This window comes from Antechinus flavipes, chromosome 2, assembly GCF_016432865.1.
Source record: "Antechinus flavipes isolate AdamAnt ecotype Samford, QLD, Australia chromosome 2, AdamAnt_v2, whole genome shotgun sequence".
Classification (NCBI taxonomy): Eukaryota; Metazoa; Chordata; class Mammalia; order Dasyuromorphia; family Dasyuridae; genus Antechinus; species Antechinus flavipes.
Genome location: NC_067399.1, coordinates 135,701,948 through 135,722,716, shown reverse-complemented (window position 1 = coordinate 135,722,716; position 20,769 = coordinate 135,701,948). Strand labels below are relative to the sequence as shown.

The window sequence follows — 20,769 nt, the reverse complement described above, 5'->3', positions numbered from 1 at the left end:
AAATAGGAAGACTCATCTTACTGAACTCCAGTCGACCTCAGACACTTACTGGCTTGGGATACCCTAGGCAAGGCATTTAACCTTGTTGGCCTCAATTTCCTTGTCTGTAAAGTGGTCTGGAGAAGAAAATAATAAACCACTCCAGTATTTCTGCCAAAAAAACTCCACCACCCTTATGAGGATCACAGAGAGTTAAGCATGACTGAAAGATGATTTAACAACAGTAATATTTTAAACATATCTTTCACTGTCCATTGAGCATATCTTCCTCCATTTAGCAGGCAGAAAATATATGTGCATATGTATATGTGTGCATACACACATTTCATACTGTGAGTGTTTTATCAATTTTGTTTCAGTAAAATTTATACCAAGATGTCTCTGGAATGGTGTAAGGTTAAGAAACTATGAGGTAATAAGGATTATGATGCTAAAGAAATTCATGCAGGTAAAAAAAAAATCTAAGTCTGAGACAGAAAAGGGAAGCTTTGGTTGATTCATTACCTAAATTGCAGATTTTAAGTTTAAGGTAGAGAGAACTTGAAAATAGTAAAACTCGGGTTATTTTGTATCTTTCTAAAGCTTATAACAGATTCAACCATGTCACTCTTCTGCTCAGTAAACTCCAATGATTTCCTGTCACCTCTACCATCAATTACAAAATCTTCTATTTGGCATTTAAAACTCTTCATGACCTAGTCCCTTCATACTTTTCCAGTCTTCTTGTACGTCTTCTTACCAGATAGTCTTCAGTTCAATGACATTAGCCTCCTGGCTTTTCCATGGACAATGACACTTCATCTTTCAGCTCTAGGCATTTTCTCTGGCTTCCTTCCATTCCTGGAATGCTCTTCCTTCTCATTTCAATTCCCTGACTTCTTTCAAGTCCCAATTAAAATCCCACTTTCTACATGTTTTTCTTGATTTTCCCTAAATTCTAGTGCTTCCCTTTGTTTCCTACATGAGATTGTGAGTTCCTTGAGGGCAGGAATTGCTTCTTGTTTCTTTTTGTATGCCTGTTGCTTAGAAAAATTAGTAGCTGGCACTCAGAATGAGCTTAATAAATGCTTATTGATTGACTGAAAAGGGTGACTTATAATAAGGATAATTATCATCTTTCATTTTTCAGATGGAAATTATCTCCATCATTCTAGTTGAACCTTCACATGATAATTGTGACTTCATGTGACTCATTATTATTAATATTATTTTCTGTGAAGTAGCTATAGGATTCTGGCACTGGATAGAACCTTAAACATCTTCTTGCCAGCCCCCTTATTTTACAAATGAGAAAACTAAGGCTAGTGACAGGACTAAGAGTGTCAGGTTTCCTCAATTTGCAGCCCTGGGTTCATTTAGTTATTACTCCAGTGGTACGCTTTGAAATTTGTATGTGCACCTAATTCCTAGGAAGATTGTGTTTAAAATTTGTTATAGAATTAATGAGCTACACAAAGGAATGATTCTATCATTCATGATAATAACGATAACCCAAATAACAATAACCCAAAACAATTTTTTAAAGTAGAAGACTATCTCAAAATTTTGTGATCTGTAATTTGCAAATGATCTTAAATCTTTTCACCCATCTGGAAAGGGGAAAGCGGAAAGGAAGGATAACCAGTGAACATTTTTGATTCTTGGGTAGAAACAATGTTAGAAGACAGCGTACTTGATACCTGGATTTCATTTCCAATCATGACACTTCACTGTGACTTTAGTTTTCTTAGCCATACTGTCAAAATATTTTATTTACTCTCTACTATTCCTTTCTAACCAGTTTATGATTATATATAAAATCATCTCTGTTAAGTATTTTCAGTTTCTCATTTTGAAAGACAATAAAAAAAAAATTCAGAGAATGACTACTTACTTTTGTTTTCTCAACAGGCACTCCTATTCTGAAGCCAGTGTCTATGTTGAGAAAATGTGACATGAGGGATTCCCCACTTGAGCCAGATACTTCTACACCTTTGAAAAAGAAGAAGGGATGGCCCAAAGGCAAAAGTCGCAAACCAATCCACTGGAAGAAAAGACCTGGCCGAAAACCAGGATTCAAGCTGAACCGAGAAATGATAACAGTATCTCAAGATTGTAGACCTGACTCCATGGTACCCCTTCCTAAGGCTGGACGCAAGCCTAAAATTCAAGACAAAGAAGAGGCTGCTGAACCAAAAGAAGACTTGCCCCTTGCTGAAGAAAGGAAGGAGAATGATATCCATGGAGAAACAGAAGAGGCAGGAGAGGGAGAAGATGAGGATACAACCAGCAGTGAGGTAAGAGCAGCTTCCCCAGTGGACAGTCGTGGTAGCCCAGTGACAGAATCTAAAGAACCCGAGATAGAAGAAGAAGAGGTTGAGGAGAAACCCCGGGTTTCAGAAGAAGAGCAAAGGCAATCGGAGGAAGAGCAGGCAGAGCTGGAAGAGCAGGAACACGAGGAAGAGGATGAGGTAGTCCTGGGAACAAACCAGAACGAGGACCATGATGCAGATGATGAAGATGATGGTCACTTAGAATCCACAAAGAAAAAGGAATCAGAGGAACAGACAATTAGAGAAGGAGTCAAAGAGGAGCCTGGGGGTCAGGAATCTTTTTTAGAAACAAATACCCAGAGCAATCGAGAGGAAATAAAGAGCAAAAATGAAACAGACCCCGATTCTGAGGAAGAACAGGCTTCCCATGAGACATCAGTTGTATCAGAGCATATGCCAGGGTCTGAGGATGATCATGAAGAAGAAGCAAGCACTAAGGGAGAATTAATTGAACTAAAAGAAGAAGAAGAGATTCCTCATAGTGAATTGGATCTGGAAACAGTGCAAGCAGTACAGTCACTGACCCAGGAAGAAAGCAATGAGCATGATGGAACATACCAGGACTGTGAAGAAACCCTTGCAGCTTGTCAAACTTTGCAGAGTTATACCCAAGCTGATGAAGACCCTCAGATATCAATGGTCGAAGACTGCCATGCATCAGAACACAACAGCCCAATATCTTCTGTTCAGTCTCATCCTAGCCAATCGGTCCGTTCAGTCAGCAGTCCTAATGTGCCTGCTCTTGAGAGTGGTTATACCCAGATCAGCCCTGAACAAGGATCCCTGTCCGCACCCTCTATGCAGAACATGGAGACCAGCCCCATGATGGATGTGCCTTCGGTGTCAGACCACTCTCAGCAGGTGGTGGACAGTGGCTTCAGTGACCTGGGCAGCATTGAGAGCACCACAGAAAATTATGAGAACCCTAGCAGCTATGATTCCACTATGGGCGGCAGCATTTGTGGAAATAACTCTTCCCAGAGCAGTTGCTCTTATGGAGGATTGTCTTCCTCTAGTAGCCTCACTCAGAACAGTTGTGTTGTCACTCAACAGATGGCCAATATGGGCAGTAGCTGTAGCATGATGCAGCAGAACAATGTGCAACCTGCTGCCAACTGTAACATCAAGTCACCTCAGAGTTGTGTGGTGGAAAGACCACCAAGTAACCAGCAGCAGCCACCCGCACCACAGCAGCAACAGCAGCAGCAGCAGCAGCAGCCAGCACCGCCACCTCCCCAGCAGCAGCCCCAGTCCCAGCCCCAGCCCCAGCCCCCTCAGCCCCCTCCACCACCCCAGCAGCAGCCTCCACTGTCACAGTGCAGTATGAATAACAGCTTCACCCCGGCCCCGATGATCATGGAAATACCAGAATCCGGAAGCACTGGGAACATAAGTATTTATGAAAGGATTCCAGGGGATTTTGGTGCCAGCAGCTATTCCCAACCATCAGCCACCTTCAGTTTAGCTAAGTTACAGCAGCTGACTAACACCATTATGGACCCACATGCCATGCCTTATAGCCATTCTCCTGCTGTGACTTCCTATGCAACCAGTGTTTCTTTGTCCAACACAGGACTGGCTCAGCTAGCTCCATCCCATCCATTAGCTGGGGCCCCTCAAGCACAAGCCACCATGACGCCACCCCCAAACTTGGCATCCACTACCATGAACCTCACCTCACCTCTGCTCCAGTGCAACATGTCTGCCACCAACATTGGCATTCCCCACACTCAGAGGTTGCAAGGACAAATGCCAGTCAAGGGGCACATTTCCATCCGTTCTAAATCAGCACCACTGCCCTCGGCAGCTGCTCACCAGCAGCAGCTTTATGGTCGCAGCCCGCCAGCAGTTGCCATGCAGGCTGGCCCTCGTGCATTAGCTGTTCAGCGTGGTATGAACATGGGGGTTAATTTAATGCCAACGACCCCTTATAATGTCAATTCCATGAATATGAACACTTTGAATGCCATGAACAGTTACCGAATGACACAGCCCATGATGAACAGCAGTTACCATAGTAACCCTGCCTACATGAACCAGACAGCACAGTATCCTATGCAGATGCAGATGGGAATGATGGGGAGCCAGGCCTATACCCAGCAGCCTATGCAGCCAAACCCTCATGGGAACATGATGTACACTGGCCCCTCCCATCACAGCTACATGAATACTGCTGGCGTGCCCAAGCAGTCTCTTAATGGACCTTACATGAGAAGATGAGCAAGATGAACTTGCAATTTAAAAACTTAAATATATATAAATAAAGGAACCTTTTATACTGACAAACCAGAGAAAATGGACCTTTTTCCAGTTAAAATATTGCTGTAGATTTAGAGGGATTCTTCTTTGGTTTATTTTATTTTTTAGAAAGCCTGGTCTTTTTTTTTTTTTTTTTTTTTTTTTTTTGGTTCATTTTGTTCTGGGTTTTGCTTTTCTTCACAATCCTGAAACATTTTACAGTAGAATTCGTCTAAGAATGGATTTAGGGAGGGGGGAACCATGCACAAAATCTTTTCATAATTAAAAAGAGCCTTACTTTCTTTACATACCACATGGACAGAATTTGTGTAAAAGTGAATTTATCTTTATTTTATTTTAAAATGTATGTTCCCCCCTCACTGTGTGCAGCTCCCAATGTTGTCATTTTTAAGTGTTAGCTATACATCTTGAGGGTTAAGCAGACCCTTCCCTCCAAACCCAACCTTTCATTTCCTACTTCATTCCAACAGGAGGCACTTATGGGAGGCTCAGAAGGGGACATGGAGAACAACCCAAACTCCTTAAACTTATTGTTATTATTATTATTAATATTATTATTATTATTAAAGTGAGGCAGGAAATATTTCTCCTCTTTAAATCCCCTCCTCTCCCTATACACACACCTCTTGAAACCTTTCCCACAATCTTTTTCTTTGTAGATGAATTTCATTGGAATGTTTGTTTCGCCTAAGCCAAGTATAATGTAATTTTCTAATATTCTCATCCAGCACTCAGAGACACAAAAAATGCTATGTCTCATCTGACAGCAGTATCTCTGAGTAATGTTTGCAATCCAAATCCTAGTCTTTATATGAATATAGAATGTTCAGCTAGCCATCAAGAAGACAAAATTGACCTCTTATTTTTTAATCACCTAGTGAATCAGCCATAAATCTCATAGTCCATCAAAATTCTTGTTTTTAGTATGTACTTTGAAATGCTAAGGGTCTTGATTCTTGAGCCTGCAAATCTGACTGAATTCAAATAGCAGTCTCTAGTGGTTTGCCTCTTTTTAAACTACATTATTCACTAAGCATCAGTGGACAAACTACATTTCAGTGAATTAAAAAAAAAAGTGAAAAAATCTTAGTCACTATTTATTTAATGTTGAAAGGAATAATGAGAAATGTCTGTGTTTCCTAAGGGAATTTATGACATGAGTTGTATAACTGTTCAAATAGCACATACCTCCAGTTCCCCAGTGTCCTTTGAGATTTTTTTCCCCCTAAGTTTGTCCCCTGTGAATCAAAGTATATCAACCCATTTCCTATGAAAGGTTGACTAGAAGAAGGACAAGCCACCAGCACAATTCCATGGAGTCTAGTCAGCAAGATTTCAGTACGTTAGTATATTATTCCAACCCCATCCTCCTTTCCCTTGTACAATCAGTTCTCTAATATTTTCCTGATACTCTCTTCTGGGATAGAAAAAGAGACATTTTCCATCAGTGAAAAGATGGAAACTGCTGTACTACTTGGTATATGCAGTCACATATCCAAAAGGGGAAAATACTGCTTAATGAAATATTCATAAGCATGTTATCTCCTTTATTTGTATATTTTATATAAATAAAAAATTTAAAAGTACTAATTAGGCATTAAAAATTTTCAAATGCACAGATTATTGGGAGTTTTTCTCCAGATGCACTTAAATTGACTTTCCCAATTAAGTGTTAGATAGAAAAGGCAGAATTCCACACCTTATTGCTATTAATTTTGAGCATGTGCAAGGCTGTGTAGGACCCAGTTTCTCTGTATATACTCTTCCAATTCCCAATCATCTATGTAGAAAGTACACTGTGCTGCCCCCTCCTTCCTACATCTTCAGCTGTGTCATTGCTTCCTGGTTGGGTTGGGGTGGGGGGTGGGGGGAAGGTATATTGGGAGGAGGGTGGGTCAAGGCAGAAGGAGAAGCTGTTGAAATGAGGGCCGTGAATTCAGTTTCTTTTGGTTTGCGGTTGTGTTTGGTTTGGTTTCTTAATTTAAAAAAAAAAAAAATCAATCGGGCAGCTCCCTTTTTCCACAAGCCTCTTTGTGACTGTAGAACTATTGTAGAGAAAAACGTTCTTTTCTATATTATAAAAGAAATTATCCAACACAGTAATATTGGTACCTGTCATTTTTTCACTTCTGTTTAAAAAAAAAAATGTATTTTTAGCAAGATAACTTGGGTAATCTTCTAAAAGAAATTAAAAAAAAACTCACTGTTAGTGACTTTGATGCCTTTTAAAATAAGAGCTTTTTCATTTCATTCCATCTTTAAAATTTTTTATCTTTGTTGTAGAATATTAAAAACTATTTTAAGAAAGATAAAATTCTCTTTAAAGAGATTCTCTAGAGTGTGTGAATAGAGCTCCAGATGCCTCTAAAAGCCGCATGTACAAATGAAGCTAAGTCTATTCCTGTCTGTTTATATTTGCTTTTCCTGTTTTGTAACTTCTTTGTACTTTGTTCATGGTGACTTGTAAGCTAAGGGGAAGGGGTGCCTAGATGCCTTTGTAATTCTCCATGTCATGCGCTCCTGGGCCAGTTGGCCTCCCTTCCTCTCCTTGTATGTAATATCACTTTTTTTTCCCTTTCTAGCAAGTACTTTCAAAAGAACTCTGTACATTTTAACATAAAAAAATAAATTATGTTGAGCCATTTTGGATGTCTGTCTTGCCTGTGTAATTCTTCCTTCCCTAATGTTTTGAATTTTTAGTTCAATGATTATTCAGCTTTGTTCACAAAGCAGATATGTAAAAACGGTCCCATTTATTTTGTTTCGAAACCCCAATTTTTATTTAGATATCTAAGTGGCCAGTGATATAGGGTTGTGTTTTTTTTTTTTGTTTTTTTTTCATTAGAAAATGTGTAGCATTTTATTAGCTGGGTTTGGAGGAAGTCCTTCTGTCATGAGTGTCCTGGACTTTGAATAGAAAACTGACTGAAGTGACTCTTAAACATTTCTTACACTTAAAGTGGGGGATGGGGGAGGGGAGGGAAGAAATCAATAGTCTACTGTGAGTATATATATACAATTTTAATTTTTGTTGTAAAAATTTACCAGCTATTTCCTCAAATTTTTAACTGGTTGTATTGGCTATGGTTATTTATGTTTATTTGCCACTTTCCATGAACCTTTTAAATACTTTTGATATCTTGCAAAGCATTCTGGCCAGCTTCAGAAAATGCAGAATTAGGTAGAATATAAATGATGCTATCAAAGAGCTTATCAAGTAGCATTTGTTATGTGCTGGGCACTGTTGATTTATGTCTTTCCCCCTGCTCTGAAGACAAACTGGTATGAGTACTTGGCCTTTGTCCTTTAAAACAATTAGAATTAATATAGGAACCCTTTACAGTTTTCAAAGATCTAAATTGATTCCTTTAGTAGCCAATTTGCCATAGACAATATGTAATTCTCCTTTTGAGATGAAGGAACTAAGTTCTAGAGATATTAGCAAGGTCACACTAATAAATGTAGGAACTTTGGACTTGAACCCAATTTTTTAGTATCATATCTAGTGTTCTTTCCCCTAAGCTACAACTGGCACTGGGATAGAAATACTGTAAATAATATAAAATTAGGCAATTGAGGGATACTTTTTAGAAAATGTTTAAAATTTAATCTTATGGTGGGTTAAAGTGAACTTGGGCATTATTAAATATACTGGCGATAAGTTCCTTTTAGAGTTAATATGCAGGTCATTCTGGCTACCACTGCTACAAATAGATATAAATTTAGGACATGCAATATATGGAAATGGCTGCTTTATCAAGAAGTCAAGAAGTATCTACCATATGCCAAGTCCTGTGCTGGAGGCTGGTGATTAAACTTACTTCCAGAAGCTGATATTTTACTAGAGTGTTAAAACATATTCATAGATTAGTAAGTGTAGGATATATGAACCAATTAATACCCTGGAGTAGCAGTGGTATTTGAGAAAGTAAAAGATTCTTCGAGGGGTGGGTGAAAAGATCATGGGGAACAATTTGTACAAAAGCATGAAAGAATTTTTCTATGGAGAACAGCAAGTTGGGTTAATATAGTGAGGAAGAATGTATAATGTATATCAGTTTAGAAGGACACGCTGGAGTCAGATTGAAAGGTTTAAATGCCACAAGAGTTTATATTTTTTTTCCTAAAGGCAATAATTGAGAGCACTATCACTTCTTAAGCAGAGTAATGTCATGGCCACACATAATAATTTAGAACTAAAAATTTGTGATATATATGTGGAGCATACATTTCAGAAAGGACAGACCAAATACAGTGAAGCCATAAATCATCATTTTAGCTTAGGTGAAATGTAAGGAGAGTTGAAAGGAGGTAAAAGATTGGAGAGCATCTTGATGAAATGGAATCAACAAGACTTGCTAATTGGTTATGTGGTAGAGGGTGCATGGTTAGTGAGAGTGAAAAGTTAAAATGATGACTAGGTGTAAATTTAGGTGATTGAAAGGAAAATTAGGTGGATGGATAGAGTGAGGAGAAGAGAAAGATTGATTTTGTTCATTTTGAGGTTCTGATACCTCATCCAGGTAGAGAAGCCAAGCAGCCTAATTATAAAGGATGGTCCATGTTACAAGAGTTCCTCATTGATTGTCTTTAAATGACAATCTCTGTGATACAACTAAAATAAAATGTGCTTTGCCAAAATTCAGCTTAACATTCATATTCTCAGAAAGTTAGACCCATGTTTACTGCGTGTTCTCTGTTAGTATTCATGTGAGAGCTAAACAAGGTGTCCTTTCCTGTGGGTAGATTGGAGGACTGCCATGGATAAGAGTCCTCCAATATGTGGAGGGTACCTATCTGCACAGATGGGAGGAAATACATTGATGAAATCATGAATCTATTAAAAGTATCCGATACTCACCGTGGCCAATATTTACTGCCCATTTCATTCATTTCCTAGTAAGGGGGTGAACGGAAACAGAAAATGAGGTGAATCTTAATATTGATTAAGGAAGCCTGATTAAAATGAGTCTTAACATTAACTTTATTTGACATCAGTACTCTGCATTTAGTAATTCAGATCAAATTATCCAAATCCATCCTATGATTTAGGATACATCTTGACTTCTTTGTCCTGTGGTGGCTGAGACTGACTGAAATTCAGACTGAGATGATGTGAAAATATCCTGAATACCTAGAAAAAAATAGGGGATAGCACTGTACAAATTCAAGCCTGGATTTTGTTGTAGTGGCTTTCACCAAAGATTCCTTATTTTTTTCTTTTTGCCATATATTTCTTTCATAGTGGAGATGAGTCAAGTGATTTCTAATGTATGGGAGATGAGTCGAGTGATTTCTAATGTATGGGCATCTGTTGGTCTTTTAGTTGTCACAGGATAAGGTTGTAGAGTTCTTGCTTGTCTGAGTTACTGAAGGCATGGCAGGTAATCAACATGATTATTATTATTATGATCTAATATATCAAGCCTTATTTTAACCACCTTCCTAACTTAGACAATGCAGAATTAAATAATTTTCAACATGTTTGTCTCTAGAATTCTTGAGGGGATCCTTAATGAAAAGCTATTTTATTAACTGAAATGTTTTAGAAGGGTAAAGGAAGAGTTTATTATATTACAACTTAATTACATAAATGCATCATGGACCTAAGGGATTTGTGTTGTTGCTAAAACGAGGCCTAAAAAATGTACATGATGGAGATCTTTTATGATATTGAAAAGTAGGAGTAATCGTCAAAAGATAATTCCATGTTAAGCCTGCTGGCTTTCTGATCTTTCAAAACACTAGGTGGAGATAGTCACTGAAAATTATTTTTATAAGGAACTTGTAGATATGCAGTTCATTTGTTTCTGTTAAGCAGAAATCATTTTTCCTTCAAATATTTGAGTCACTGCCCAAAGTTATTTTAAGGAAAGCATTTTTTGAGTTTTCAAAATATAGATCATTAAACACTGGTTTCAGCCTTCTTTGGGATGAATTGTTCATTTTTATATTCATTATGTATATAGATATAGATATAGATATACAAACACATATATATGTATGAACATACACATGTATACATGTATGCATATGTTTATGCATGTGTGTATATACATACATACATATAAATATAAATATATATATACATATATATATATATATAAAATAAGTGACCTTTTTAGGTTATTTAGGCATCAAGATAAAGAGAAATGGAATGAATTTAGATAAAGGGTTTTTGCTCTTTGAAGTCTTTTTATAATCACTGATGCATTTTAGTGAAGTATTATAATGCTATTACAGTTGAGGGCCATCAGAATTTCTATGTATAATAGTCTGCATAGACATTCTGATTAATGTTGAAATAACAGACTATTTTAAGTGCCCAGGTTCAAGTTATTCAAAACAAATTATACAGAATGTTAGAGCTGGAAGAGACTGAAGACATTATGTAGTTTTAACCCTTTCATTTACAGATGAGGAAGCAGGCCCAGAGAGACTTTAAGAAGTGTTTTTCTTAAAGCTACTATGTCTGATTTAAATATGACTAAATTGTGATATTTTAAGCCTATTTATTGTTATAGGTCCATCTCAATCATCTCCTCATTTTAAAATAGCATTGTTCTCTGGTCATCTTTATGCTAAGACTAGGTGAAGTACTATATGTACACAAACAATAAGGTGAGATAGTTATGACTAAATCAGTCAATTTAAATAATTAATTTGAGTTCAGCAAAAAGGTGATAGAAACAACTTTGCAACCAGTTAATTCGTTGTAAAAATGGCTGAACCAGTTTCAATCAACAAGCAATATTTTTTTATTTAAAAATTTGTTATTTTTTTAAGCATTCATTTTTTTCTTTCTCCTACCTTATTGAATTAAAGGTTGGGGCAGTGATGGAGAAAGGAAAAACAAACTCATAACAAATTTGTATAGTCAAGCAAAACAAATTTCCATTTTGTCTGTATCTAAAAATATGTCTCATTCAACACCTTGAGTCCATCATCTCTGTCAGGAGGTAGCAGTCTTTTATCATAGGTTCTCCAGAATAGTTGGCCATTGTGTTGATCATAATTCTTGGAATAAATTGAATTTTTAAGCAGTTTCAAATTTATCCATGTTTGCAATGTTATTAAAGTATAAATTTCAACAAGCATTTATTAAGTACTTACTATGTGCCAAGTGCTGTGCTAAAATCTGAGGATAATTTCAAAGGCAAATAACCTAACGAGGAGAGACAATATGTAAATAGCAAGATATGTACAGAGTAGTGGAAGATCACCCTAGAGTCAATGCTTGGGCAAGGTGGGATCGGGGAGCTAGGTCTGAGAGAGACCTGCAGAAGGCAGCATTTGAATTGAGTCTCAGAGGAAGACGGGGATTCTAAGAAGTTTGAGTGAGAGAGGAGAGCACTTCAGGTGTGCATTTGGGTAAAGTCAGTGCGAAACAATGGAGTTTGAGGTAGAGAGTTGTTCAAAAAACAGTAATAGAATAAGAAAAGAAATAGAATATGAGAGAGCTTGGAAGAGATTAGATTGTGAAAAGCTTTAAGAGAGTTTACACTTGATCCTCAATGTTTAGCACAGTGCCTGGCATACAGTAGGCACTCAATAAATGTTCATTGATTAATGTATTGATCCTAGACATAAGGAACAAAGAATTTATTGAGAAAGGGTGACATGGTCAGGCATATGCTTTAGGAAACTCATTTGGAGGCAAAGTGGAAGATGAATTGGAATCGGGAGACACTTGAGACAGGGAGAGCAGAACCTGTAATACTCTAGAGCAAAGGTGATGAGGGTAGTGACTGTCAGAGGAGAGAAAAGGAAAGAGATGAAAGAGAAAATGTAAAGTTAAAAGTGACAAAATTTGGTAACTAGTAATAAAACAAATTATTTCAGTTCAAATATATCTAAACCTTAGGGTAGATATATATTAAACTTCACCCTGCCTCAGGTTCCTCATCTGGACAATATGTATTGTGAGGATAAAATGAGATAATATTTGTAAAATGCTTTGCAAATCTTAAAGTGCTATATAAATGCTAGCTATTATTATTGATTGTTATAATTAAGGAACTGAGATGACATTACAATTTCTTACTCAAGTGACTGGAAGGTTGCTGATATATTCAACAGGGATGGGGAAGTTTGGATAAGGGGAGGGTCAGTGATTCGCAGATGTCTTATGTGTTCAATAACAGTCATAGTGTTTTGGGGGAGGGAGTATTTTATTTCATTCATAACAATGAATGAATAAAACATTTATTAAGTGCTTATTAAGTGAGCCATTGTTCAGTGCTGTATTAAGTATTAGGGATACAAAAGAAAGCAAGTTCTCAGTGAACTCAACTTAATAGAGGAAGACAACACAAAAACAGGAATTTAAAAATCCCTGTGGGATGTTCATACTGTAGTACTGTTTGAAAATAGCTAGGAAGAGACATGATCAAACCATTCCAGTATCTTTGCCAAAAAAAACCCAAATAGGGTGATGAAGAGTTGGACATAGTGGAACAAAACTATTTAAATATATTTAAATATAATTTCTATAAGTCTATGAATTTTATTTACCTATTTAAAAACATTATTCTGAAAAAGAGTCTATAGACTTTACCAGATTTCCACAATAACAATAAAAATGGTTAAGAAGTCCTGGCTCAGGCTAGGTGATTAATTCAAAATGCCGAGAATTAACCCATTTAATGAACCATAACACAACTCTAAAAGCTTTTTGGTTTGAAGTTTAAAATCTAAAAACTAATGAATTTAGCACATAATTAATTTAACTACTAATATAAATTTTAAACACTTTAAAGGGTGAAAAAAAATCCTTGGGGGGAGGTAGGGATAAGACCACCACTTTAATTTCTGATGTTGCCAGTTCTCTCTGATTAAGTGACGCTAGAATGGGACTATAAACCAATGACAGTCAACTCTTTAAGTTCTCATTTTGGAAGGAAGGAAGCTATGGTAATGGTGAAATAAGCTCTAGATTTTATAGTTAGACAACTGATGTTTAAATATCAAATCTGATCCCCAGAGGATCACAGGATCATAAGGTTAGAACTGGTTGAGAAAACTGAAGTTTAGAAAGTTAGGAAGTATCAGAAGCAAGAGAGATTCAGCTGACATTTATGAAATGCTTGCCATGTTTTTTGCCTAGTGTAGACCTTTGGTTGGTTATGGATATACAAAGACAATCTCTTCGGCGACCTTATAATATACAGGGAAAGGGAGATACAATATGCAATCAAATTAAGTACAAGGCAAAGACAGTTAAGGGGGCCTTATTCCCTAAGAAAGGAGGGACCAGAAGAAATGGTGAAATGAAGAAGGAAACCTGGACACAAAGAAGGATGAGAATGATATATTTAGCTAAGAGGGACAGCTCGCTAATAATTCAGTTTGGTAAATAAGTTGTATCCAACTCTTTATGATCCCATTTGGTGTTTTCTTGGCAATGATACTGGAGTTGTTTTCTAATTTCCTTCTCCAGCTCATTTTACAAATGAGGAAACTGAGGTAAACAGTGACTTGCTCAGGGTCACATAGCTGGTAATTGTCTGAGGCCAGATTTGAACTTGGGAAAATGGCTCTTCTTAACTCCAGGCCTGGAACTCTATCCATTGCACCTAATTGCTCAGTGAGTACTGTGAAACAAATCTGTTAAAGTAGATGGGAGCCAGATTGCAGATTCCATACCAGATTAATGAAGTTGTATTTATTTTAATTTACTGATAGTCGAGAGCCTCAATTTTCTGAAGAAGGGGCTAATTAGTTCATATTTGTTCTTTAAAAGGATCAGAGAGAGAAAGTTTAGTAGAAGATGGAAGGTATTAACAGTAGGGCACTGGCTGTATGGGAGGGGAGGAGCTGAATTCCAGCTGTCTTATGAAGGTGGAATCCTCAGGATTGATTGTATATGGGGGCAAGTAGGGTGAGAGAGAGAATCTTCAATGTTTCTGAGACTATTAACACAGATATCAGAAGGATAATTGTGCCTTCCCAGAATTAGAGAAGTTTTAGTAAGATAAACAATTTTTTCTGTTTCGGACATTAATTTGAGATACTTGTATTATATACAGGTGGAATAAGTTAGTAGGAAGTAGCTTGGAATCTAGAAGACTTGATTAGATTTGAATATATAAATTTGGGAGTTATTGGCATAGAGATGATTGGGGGTTGATGAGATCTTTAAGAGACTATGTGTATTTATGTAGAGAAAGAAAAGAGGGTCCGAGCTAAGGATACAGGAAATAGATGATGATTAGGATGCTGAGAAGGAGCAGTGTCAGAAATTCCAAAGGAAGAAAGAGTATCCAAGAAGACTAGTGGTCAACAGTATTAAAATCTGCAGAGGTCAAAGCAGCAAGAGATCTGAGAAAAAGGCTGATATAGCAATTAAGAGATCATTTGGTAACCTTTGAGGTCACCGTTTCAATCAAGATTTGTGAATAGAAGCCAACTTGGAAGGGATTGAGGAGCAAATGGGTCCAGTGCAGAGGTAGAGGCAATGAACACAAATCATTCTTTCTAGGAGTTTGGCAGTGAAAAGGAGAAATGTAGATATTTTGTATCTTTCCCCAACAAATTGATAGTGGTGCATTTTGAACCCATTCTCTAGATCCTCATTAGAACAGTTCTCTGGAATTCTTAGGAGGTTTAAGCATTGTTTTTTTTTTTTCTTTTAAATTAATAGAAATCTATTTTTTCTCTTCCTCCTACCCTTTTGAAAAGGAAAACATTCCTCAGAACAACTATTCAGAGTCAAGCAAGACATTGGTCATGTTCAAAAATTAAATGTTTCATTTAGTGCTCTAAATTCCTCACCTTCCTATTGGGAAAGAATTGAATGCTTCATAATTAGTCTTCTAGAATCATGGCTACTCATTGCATTAACCAAAGAATCTCAAACCCCCGGTGAGTTAGGGGGTGTCTATCCCAGCTATCCCCCCGTGGGATAGACGAATGAGAACAATTTGTTGCAATGGCCATGAAGGCAGGTGAAGCAGGTGCTGTGAAGGGCTTAGAGCTTGCTTAGCCATCACAGGCACCATGGTCATCCACTGCATATCTTGAGTCATCCCCAGGGGTCTTGACTATGTCCTGCCACTGGATGTGATGGCTTTAGAAGAAAGAGTGAGGCTGATGACTTCATGCAACTTTGACAATTAAATCCAATTTATGCACAAATCAAAAAAAAATCAGAGTTCTTAAAAGTTTTCAAAGATGTTCTTCGTTTTTACAATATAAATTGTTCTTCTGATTCTGCTTATTTTATTCTTCCTCAGTTTATAAAAAGTCTTCAGAATTTAAAAAAAGTATTGATGTTATAAATTGTTCCCCTAGAAGTACTCACCTGACCTGGTGTCAGTTCAAGCATGCCTTTCCATGTCTCTTTGACATCATATATTTCTCTGTTTCTTATAGTCTTTTCATACGATCTCTTTCATACAACACAATTTGTTTGGCTATCGCCCAATTAATAAATATCACCTTAGTTTCCAAGTGTTTGCAGATTTTCTGCCAGCACAAAAAGAGCTACTGCAAATATTTTCATGCACCTATCTTTCCAAACATCGTCTTAAAAAAAAAAAAAAAAACAGTTTTATGGGACTTAGGGATATAAGAAAAGTTCTGAGATACAGGTCTTACAGTTTACCAATCTGACAGGTAGAAATCACAATCACCTCCAAATATAGCCTTGTACCAGTTCAGCAAAGGACATTTTACAAAACTTGTCAGAAATTAGAAATTGCTTAGTATTGAAAAGGGACCTGTCATAACCCATCCAAACGTTGTGTTCAGTTATTTTCAGTCATGTCCAACTCCTTGTGAGATCTCATTCGGGCTTTTCTTGGCAAAGATACTGGAGTGGCTTGCCATTTCCTTCTCCAGCTTATTTTATAAATGAGGAAACTGGGGTAAGTTGCCCAGGATCACACAGAAAGTTTTTGAGACCAGATTTGAATTCAGGAAGACTCTTCCTGACTCTCAACTGGGCACTGTACCCACAGTGCCACCTAGCTGCCAAATCTCATACAAGTAGAGAAAAACAAAAAATTAAAAATAATGGCAATAATCAGAACTAGCAAAAGTTAAAAGGAACATGCAACTTCTTCTTTCAGAGAAAGAAACTCTAATTCTAGCTTAGCTCCACAAAAGAAGTAGAACTCTCCTGGAAGGGTTTGGGGACAACTAGAAGAAAGGCTTCTCTCTCCTCCCCCCCTCTCCCTTAAAACCAAATATTTTTGCCTAAAAAATTCCTTTGAATTCTTGCAGTCCTTGCAAAATCATCTGTAGCACCCTTGGCATCTGAAATCAACAAGCATAACATCAACTATTGCATGAAGTGCATCTTAGTGCATAATAGAACAAGAAGGATTAACTCAATATTCTCGGTAATCATCTTAAAACCAGCAAATACACCCCAAGCACACACGAAATAGACACAACAGGGCAGACATCTGTTGGCAAGTTCTTCAGTGATCTGATTATTGTATTCAGTATTTGTATTCAAAATATCTTTTCACGTTATGAGTAGACTTCTGTAACCAAGTCCAGTGAGACATCTGGGGAGTCCATATACATCAGTGCCCAATTTAGTTTGCTTATTTATAGCATGTTACTTTGAGGAAAAAAACAAATGATGGACACATTTGAATGAATTATGTTTATTTAGATGAAAACATAAAAATATTTTTTGTCATTCTTCAGTTTGTTGCTTTGAGATTAAAACAGCACTGACTTTAGTAGACCTGGGCAAAAAGTTGTTTGTTTGATTCTAGTCAATCTTGGTTAGCAATGTATGAGGAAAATAAAATGCCTCTATTTCTAACTCTTCATATTTGGTATTCGAAATTGTTCCTTAGAGCAGTTAATAAAAATGATGGAACAACAACTTCTTTTGCTGAAAGTTGAGGACATAAGTGTGAACAAAAATTGAAAGGGTTTTTTGAAACTGACTGCAAATTTATGTATGTTTATTCCATGTTGTGATTGAGAATTAATGCAGTGTACATGTGAGCTAAGCTGAGTTCTGTATTAACAAATGGAGTATTTCTGCATGAGTAGCAATTCTGCTGAGTGAAATTTCAAACTTTTTGAATGTGATTAAATAGGTTGACCTATAACAGTCAAAATGAAGATTTATTTTAGGGGAAACAGAGAGAAAATGTACAATAATCTAAAACTGAACATCACTGAGAATTTTTTAGCCTTGACCTTGATAGTCTAGATCCCAACTTCAAAATGTTTAGACATTTCTTATACTTTTCTAGTATGTTCTGATATTTTATTTTGATATCTTTCTACATTGATATAGTTTGTGCTGTTTTGAACTTGGACCCTCTCTTGCCAAAATTTTAAAGATGTATTAATGTGTCTAACTTGATTTTTCTAAACATTCTTATTTTTAAAAGATTGCAGTAAAGTTAAAAGTGTACCTTATAAGTAGACACTATGTTTTTTACATTTATATTATATTTTTTATTCTTATATTTTATTCTGGAAGAAACAGAAGAACCACTGGAACTGATTCCAGAGAGAGAAGTAACATGGCTTTAGGGAAATCAGTTTGGCAGCTGAGTAGAGGAGGGACTGGTGTGGGAAGGGTCTTGAAGCAGGGAGACTCCCTTCCCCCAACAATTAGTGCAAGAATTTACATGTGAAGTGAGGCCTGGATCAGGGGGACAGCTGTGTGAGTACAGAGAAGAGAACATATACAAGAGCTGTGAAAGGAAAAACAACACAATTTGGCAACAGATTGGATTAGGGGATGTTGAATGAGAGCAGAGACTTGAGAATGATATATCTTCATTTGCTAATTTTATGATGGCTTATTTTAGAAAATCTTAGAGAATCATCAAAGATATTAATTGAGACAGTGGCTTGCAAATGTGCAAATCACAAAAATCAATAGTATTTATTATAATAAAATCCAAGAGGCAAAAATAAAAGGGGATATTATTCAAAAAATAACTATATGGATATAAGTATATATCCTAAGGCTTGTCTTCAATATTTAGGTGGTCAAATAAATAAATAGTTCTCAAAAGGAAAGAATGGCCTAAATCACTAATAATAAGAAAAATGCAAAACAAAACAACCCTGAAATTCTTTTTTACATCTAGCAAATTAGTGCAGATTTCAAAAGATGAGAAGAAGTCTATAGAAGAGAGGCACACTTTTGCATTGTGTGTTGATGGAGGTATGAATCAATGCAACCATTTTAGAAAGTAACTAATTATGCAAATAAAACGATTAAAATTTCTATACTCTTTGAGCCAAAGATTTTGCTACTAAGCATTTATCCTAAGAAGGTCTTTAATAAGAAAAAACCCTACACATATATCAAAATATTTATAGGAGCACTTTTTTGGTAACAAAAACATAGCATTAAGATATATATCTATTGGTTGAAGAATGGCTAAACAAATTGCAATTCAAGAATTTAATGGAATATTATTGTACTGTAAAAAAGGACAAATATAATGTATATAGTGAAACATGGAAAGACTTGCATGAACTGTTGTAGAGTGCAGGAAACACAGGCCAAAAAAAATGTAATCCAATAACCACCACATAATCAAAAGTGAATTTTGAGGATAAAAGAAGATAAACACGACTCTAAAAAGAGATGAGAAGCAACAATTTCCACTTGCAGAAGTAGAAAGTTGGAATATTACATGTATTTTCTGCCTTTTTTTTTTTTTTTTTACTGTTCTGATCAGTTTTGCTGATTTTTCTCTTTCTACTTTTTTTTTCTTTCTTTTTAAAATATTTTCTCATATACAGGATGGCTCTCTGGGAGGGAGGGAGAAAAGGATACTGACAATTTAAGTGATATAAAAAACCCAAAGTATATCAATAAAAAAAATCTTTTTTTTAAAAAGTTTAAGCTAGAGAGAAAGAGAAACAGAAGGAGAATTGAGGTTGCCAATGGCCTCATTCTCAATATTGCTTGACATCACACTCTGAAGGGTAGCCAAGAGGATAGGAGATCTCATATTTCCACATGAATTTCATTGTTGTCCCTGTGCAGATGATTCTCTGATCTACTTGTCTAGCCTTGATTTCTCTCATTATTAATCTCAACTCTTATTGACCATCTCATACTAGATGTCCTAGCGGCATTTTAAACTCAACATGTCTAAAACTGAATTCATTAACTTTCCCTCAGTTCTTTATAATTTTTGCATTTTAATCGCTTCTCGGCCTTTTGGCTAAGATCAAGTGTAGTATAATTTTTGCATTTTGCAAAAGGTTCACATGATGTCATTTTCAATCCCTCACTCACCTCTCCCACCCCTACCATAGCCAATCTGTTGCCAAGTCCTCCTACTCTACCTTGGAACATCACTTGTATTTACTTTCTCCTCTGACACTGATACTACTACTGTAAACCCTAAAAAACATCTCACTTAGACTATTATAGTAGCTTTCTACTTTGTCAGCTTCAAATCTCTTTCCACTCCAGTCCAATTTCTGCTCAGCTTCCAATGTGATCTTTCTAAAGCACAGGTCTGGCCATATTACATCCCCTACCCCTATTCAACAAATTCCAGAACACAGAGGATTCAATATAAAACCATGAATTTTACTAGACTATTTACTTAAAAAAAACCCTATATAATAAATACTAGCATTGTTTTCAAAACTATCCTGTCTTTCTGTGCTTTCTTCAATTTGCTTTTGTTCGCTGCTGTATACTTTTAAATTTTTCTTCTGCCATCCCCAGTCATCCTTGAAAAGGGCTATAATTAAACATGAATATTAATATATACATATATACATGTGTGTGCACACATACATATATACATGTATACACACATGTAAAACTATGGTATATATCAGTTCTTTCTCTGGAGGTAGATTGTATTTTCTTTCATAGGTCCCTTGTAGTTGGTTTATGTATTTATGATATTCAGGATGAATTAGTCATTCAAAGTTGTTCTTAAAACAACTTTTTTTTTAATGCAAATCTTTCCATGTTTTTCAGTGATCAACTACCTCATCACTCCTTGTAACATCACTACAATAATATATCACAACTTGTTCAGCCATTCCTTAATTCAAAGACATTTATCATTTTAGCCAATCTGATAGATTTAAAATGATATCTCAAAATTGTTTTAACTTGTATTTCTCTAATCAACAATGGTTTAGAACATTTTATATGACTATATATAATTTTGATTTCTTCATCAAAAACTGATTGTTCATATCTTTTGATCATTTATCACTTGGAGTGTGA

At 36.2% G+C, this 20,769-nt stretch overlaps 1 protein-coding gene and 1 pseudogene across 2 annotated transcripts in view; both read left to right on the top strand.

Annotated features, from left to right (window-relative positions):
- KAT6A (lysine acetyltransferase 6A) overlaps positions 1–7,220 on the top strand; it is a 147,591-nt gene extending 140,371 nt beyond the window's left edge. For both annotated transcript variants that reach the window (XM_051975593.1, XM_051975592.1), the window contains exon 16: positions 1,891–7,220. In XM_051975593.1, coding sequence (XP_051831553.1) covers positions 1,891–4,532 — 2,642 coding nt within the window. In that variant the 3' untranslated portion in view covers positions 4,533–7,220. The remainder of the gene's footprint in view (positions 1–1,890) is intronic.
- A 12,498-nt stretch (positions 7,221–19,718) lies between these two features.
- On the top strand, positions 19,719–19,817 carry LOC127552723 (uncharacterized; annotated as a pseudogene).
- Positions 19,818–20,769: the final 952 nt, after the last annotated feature.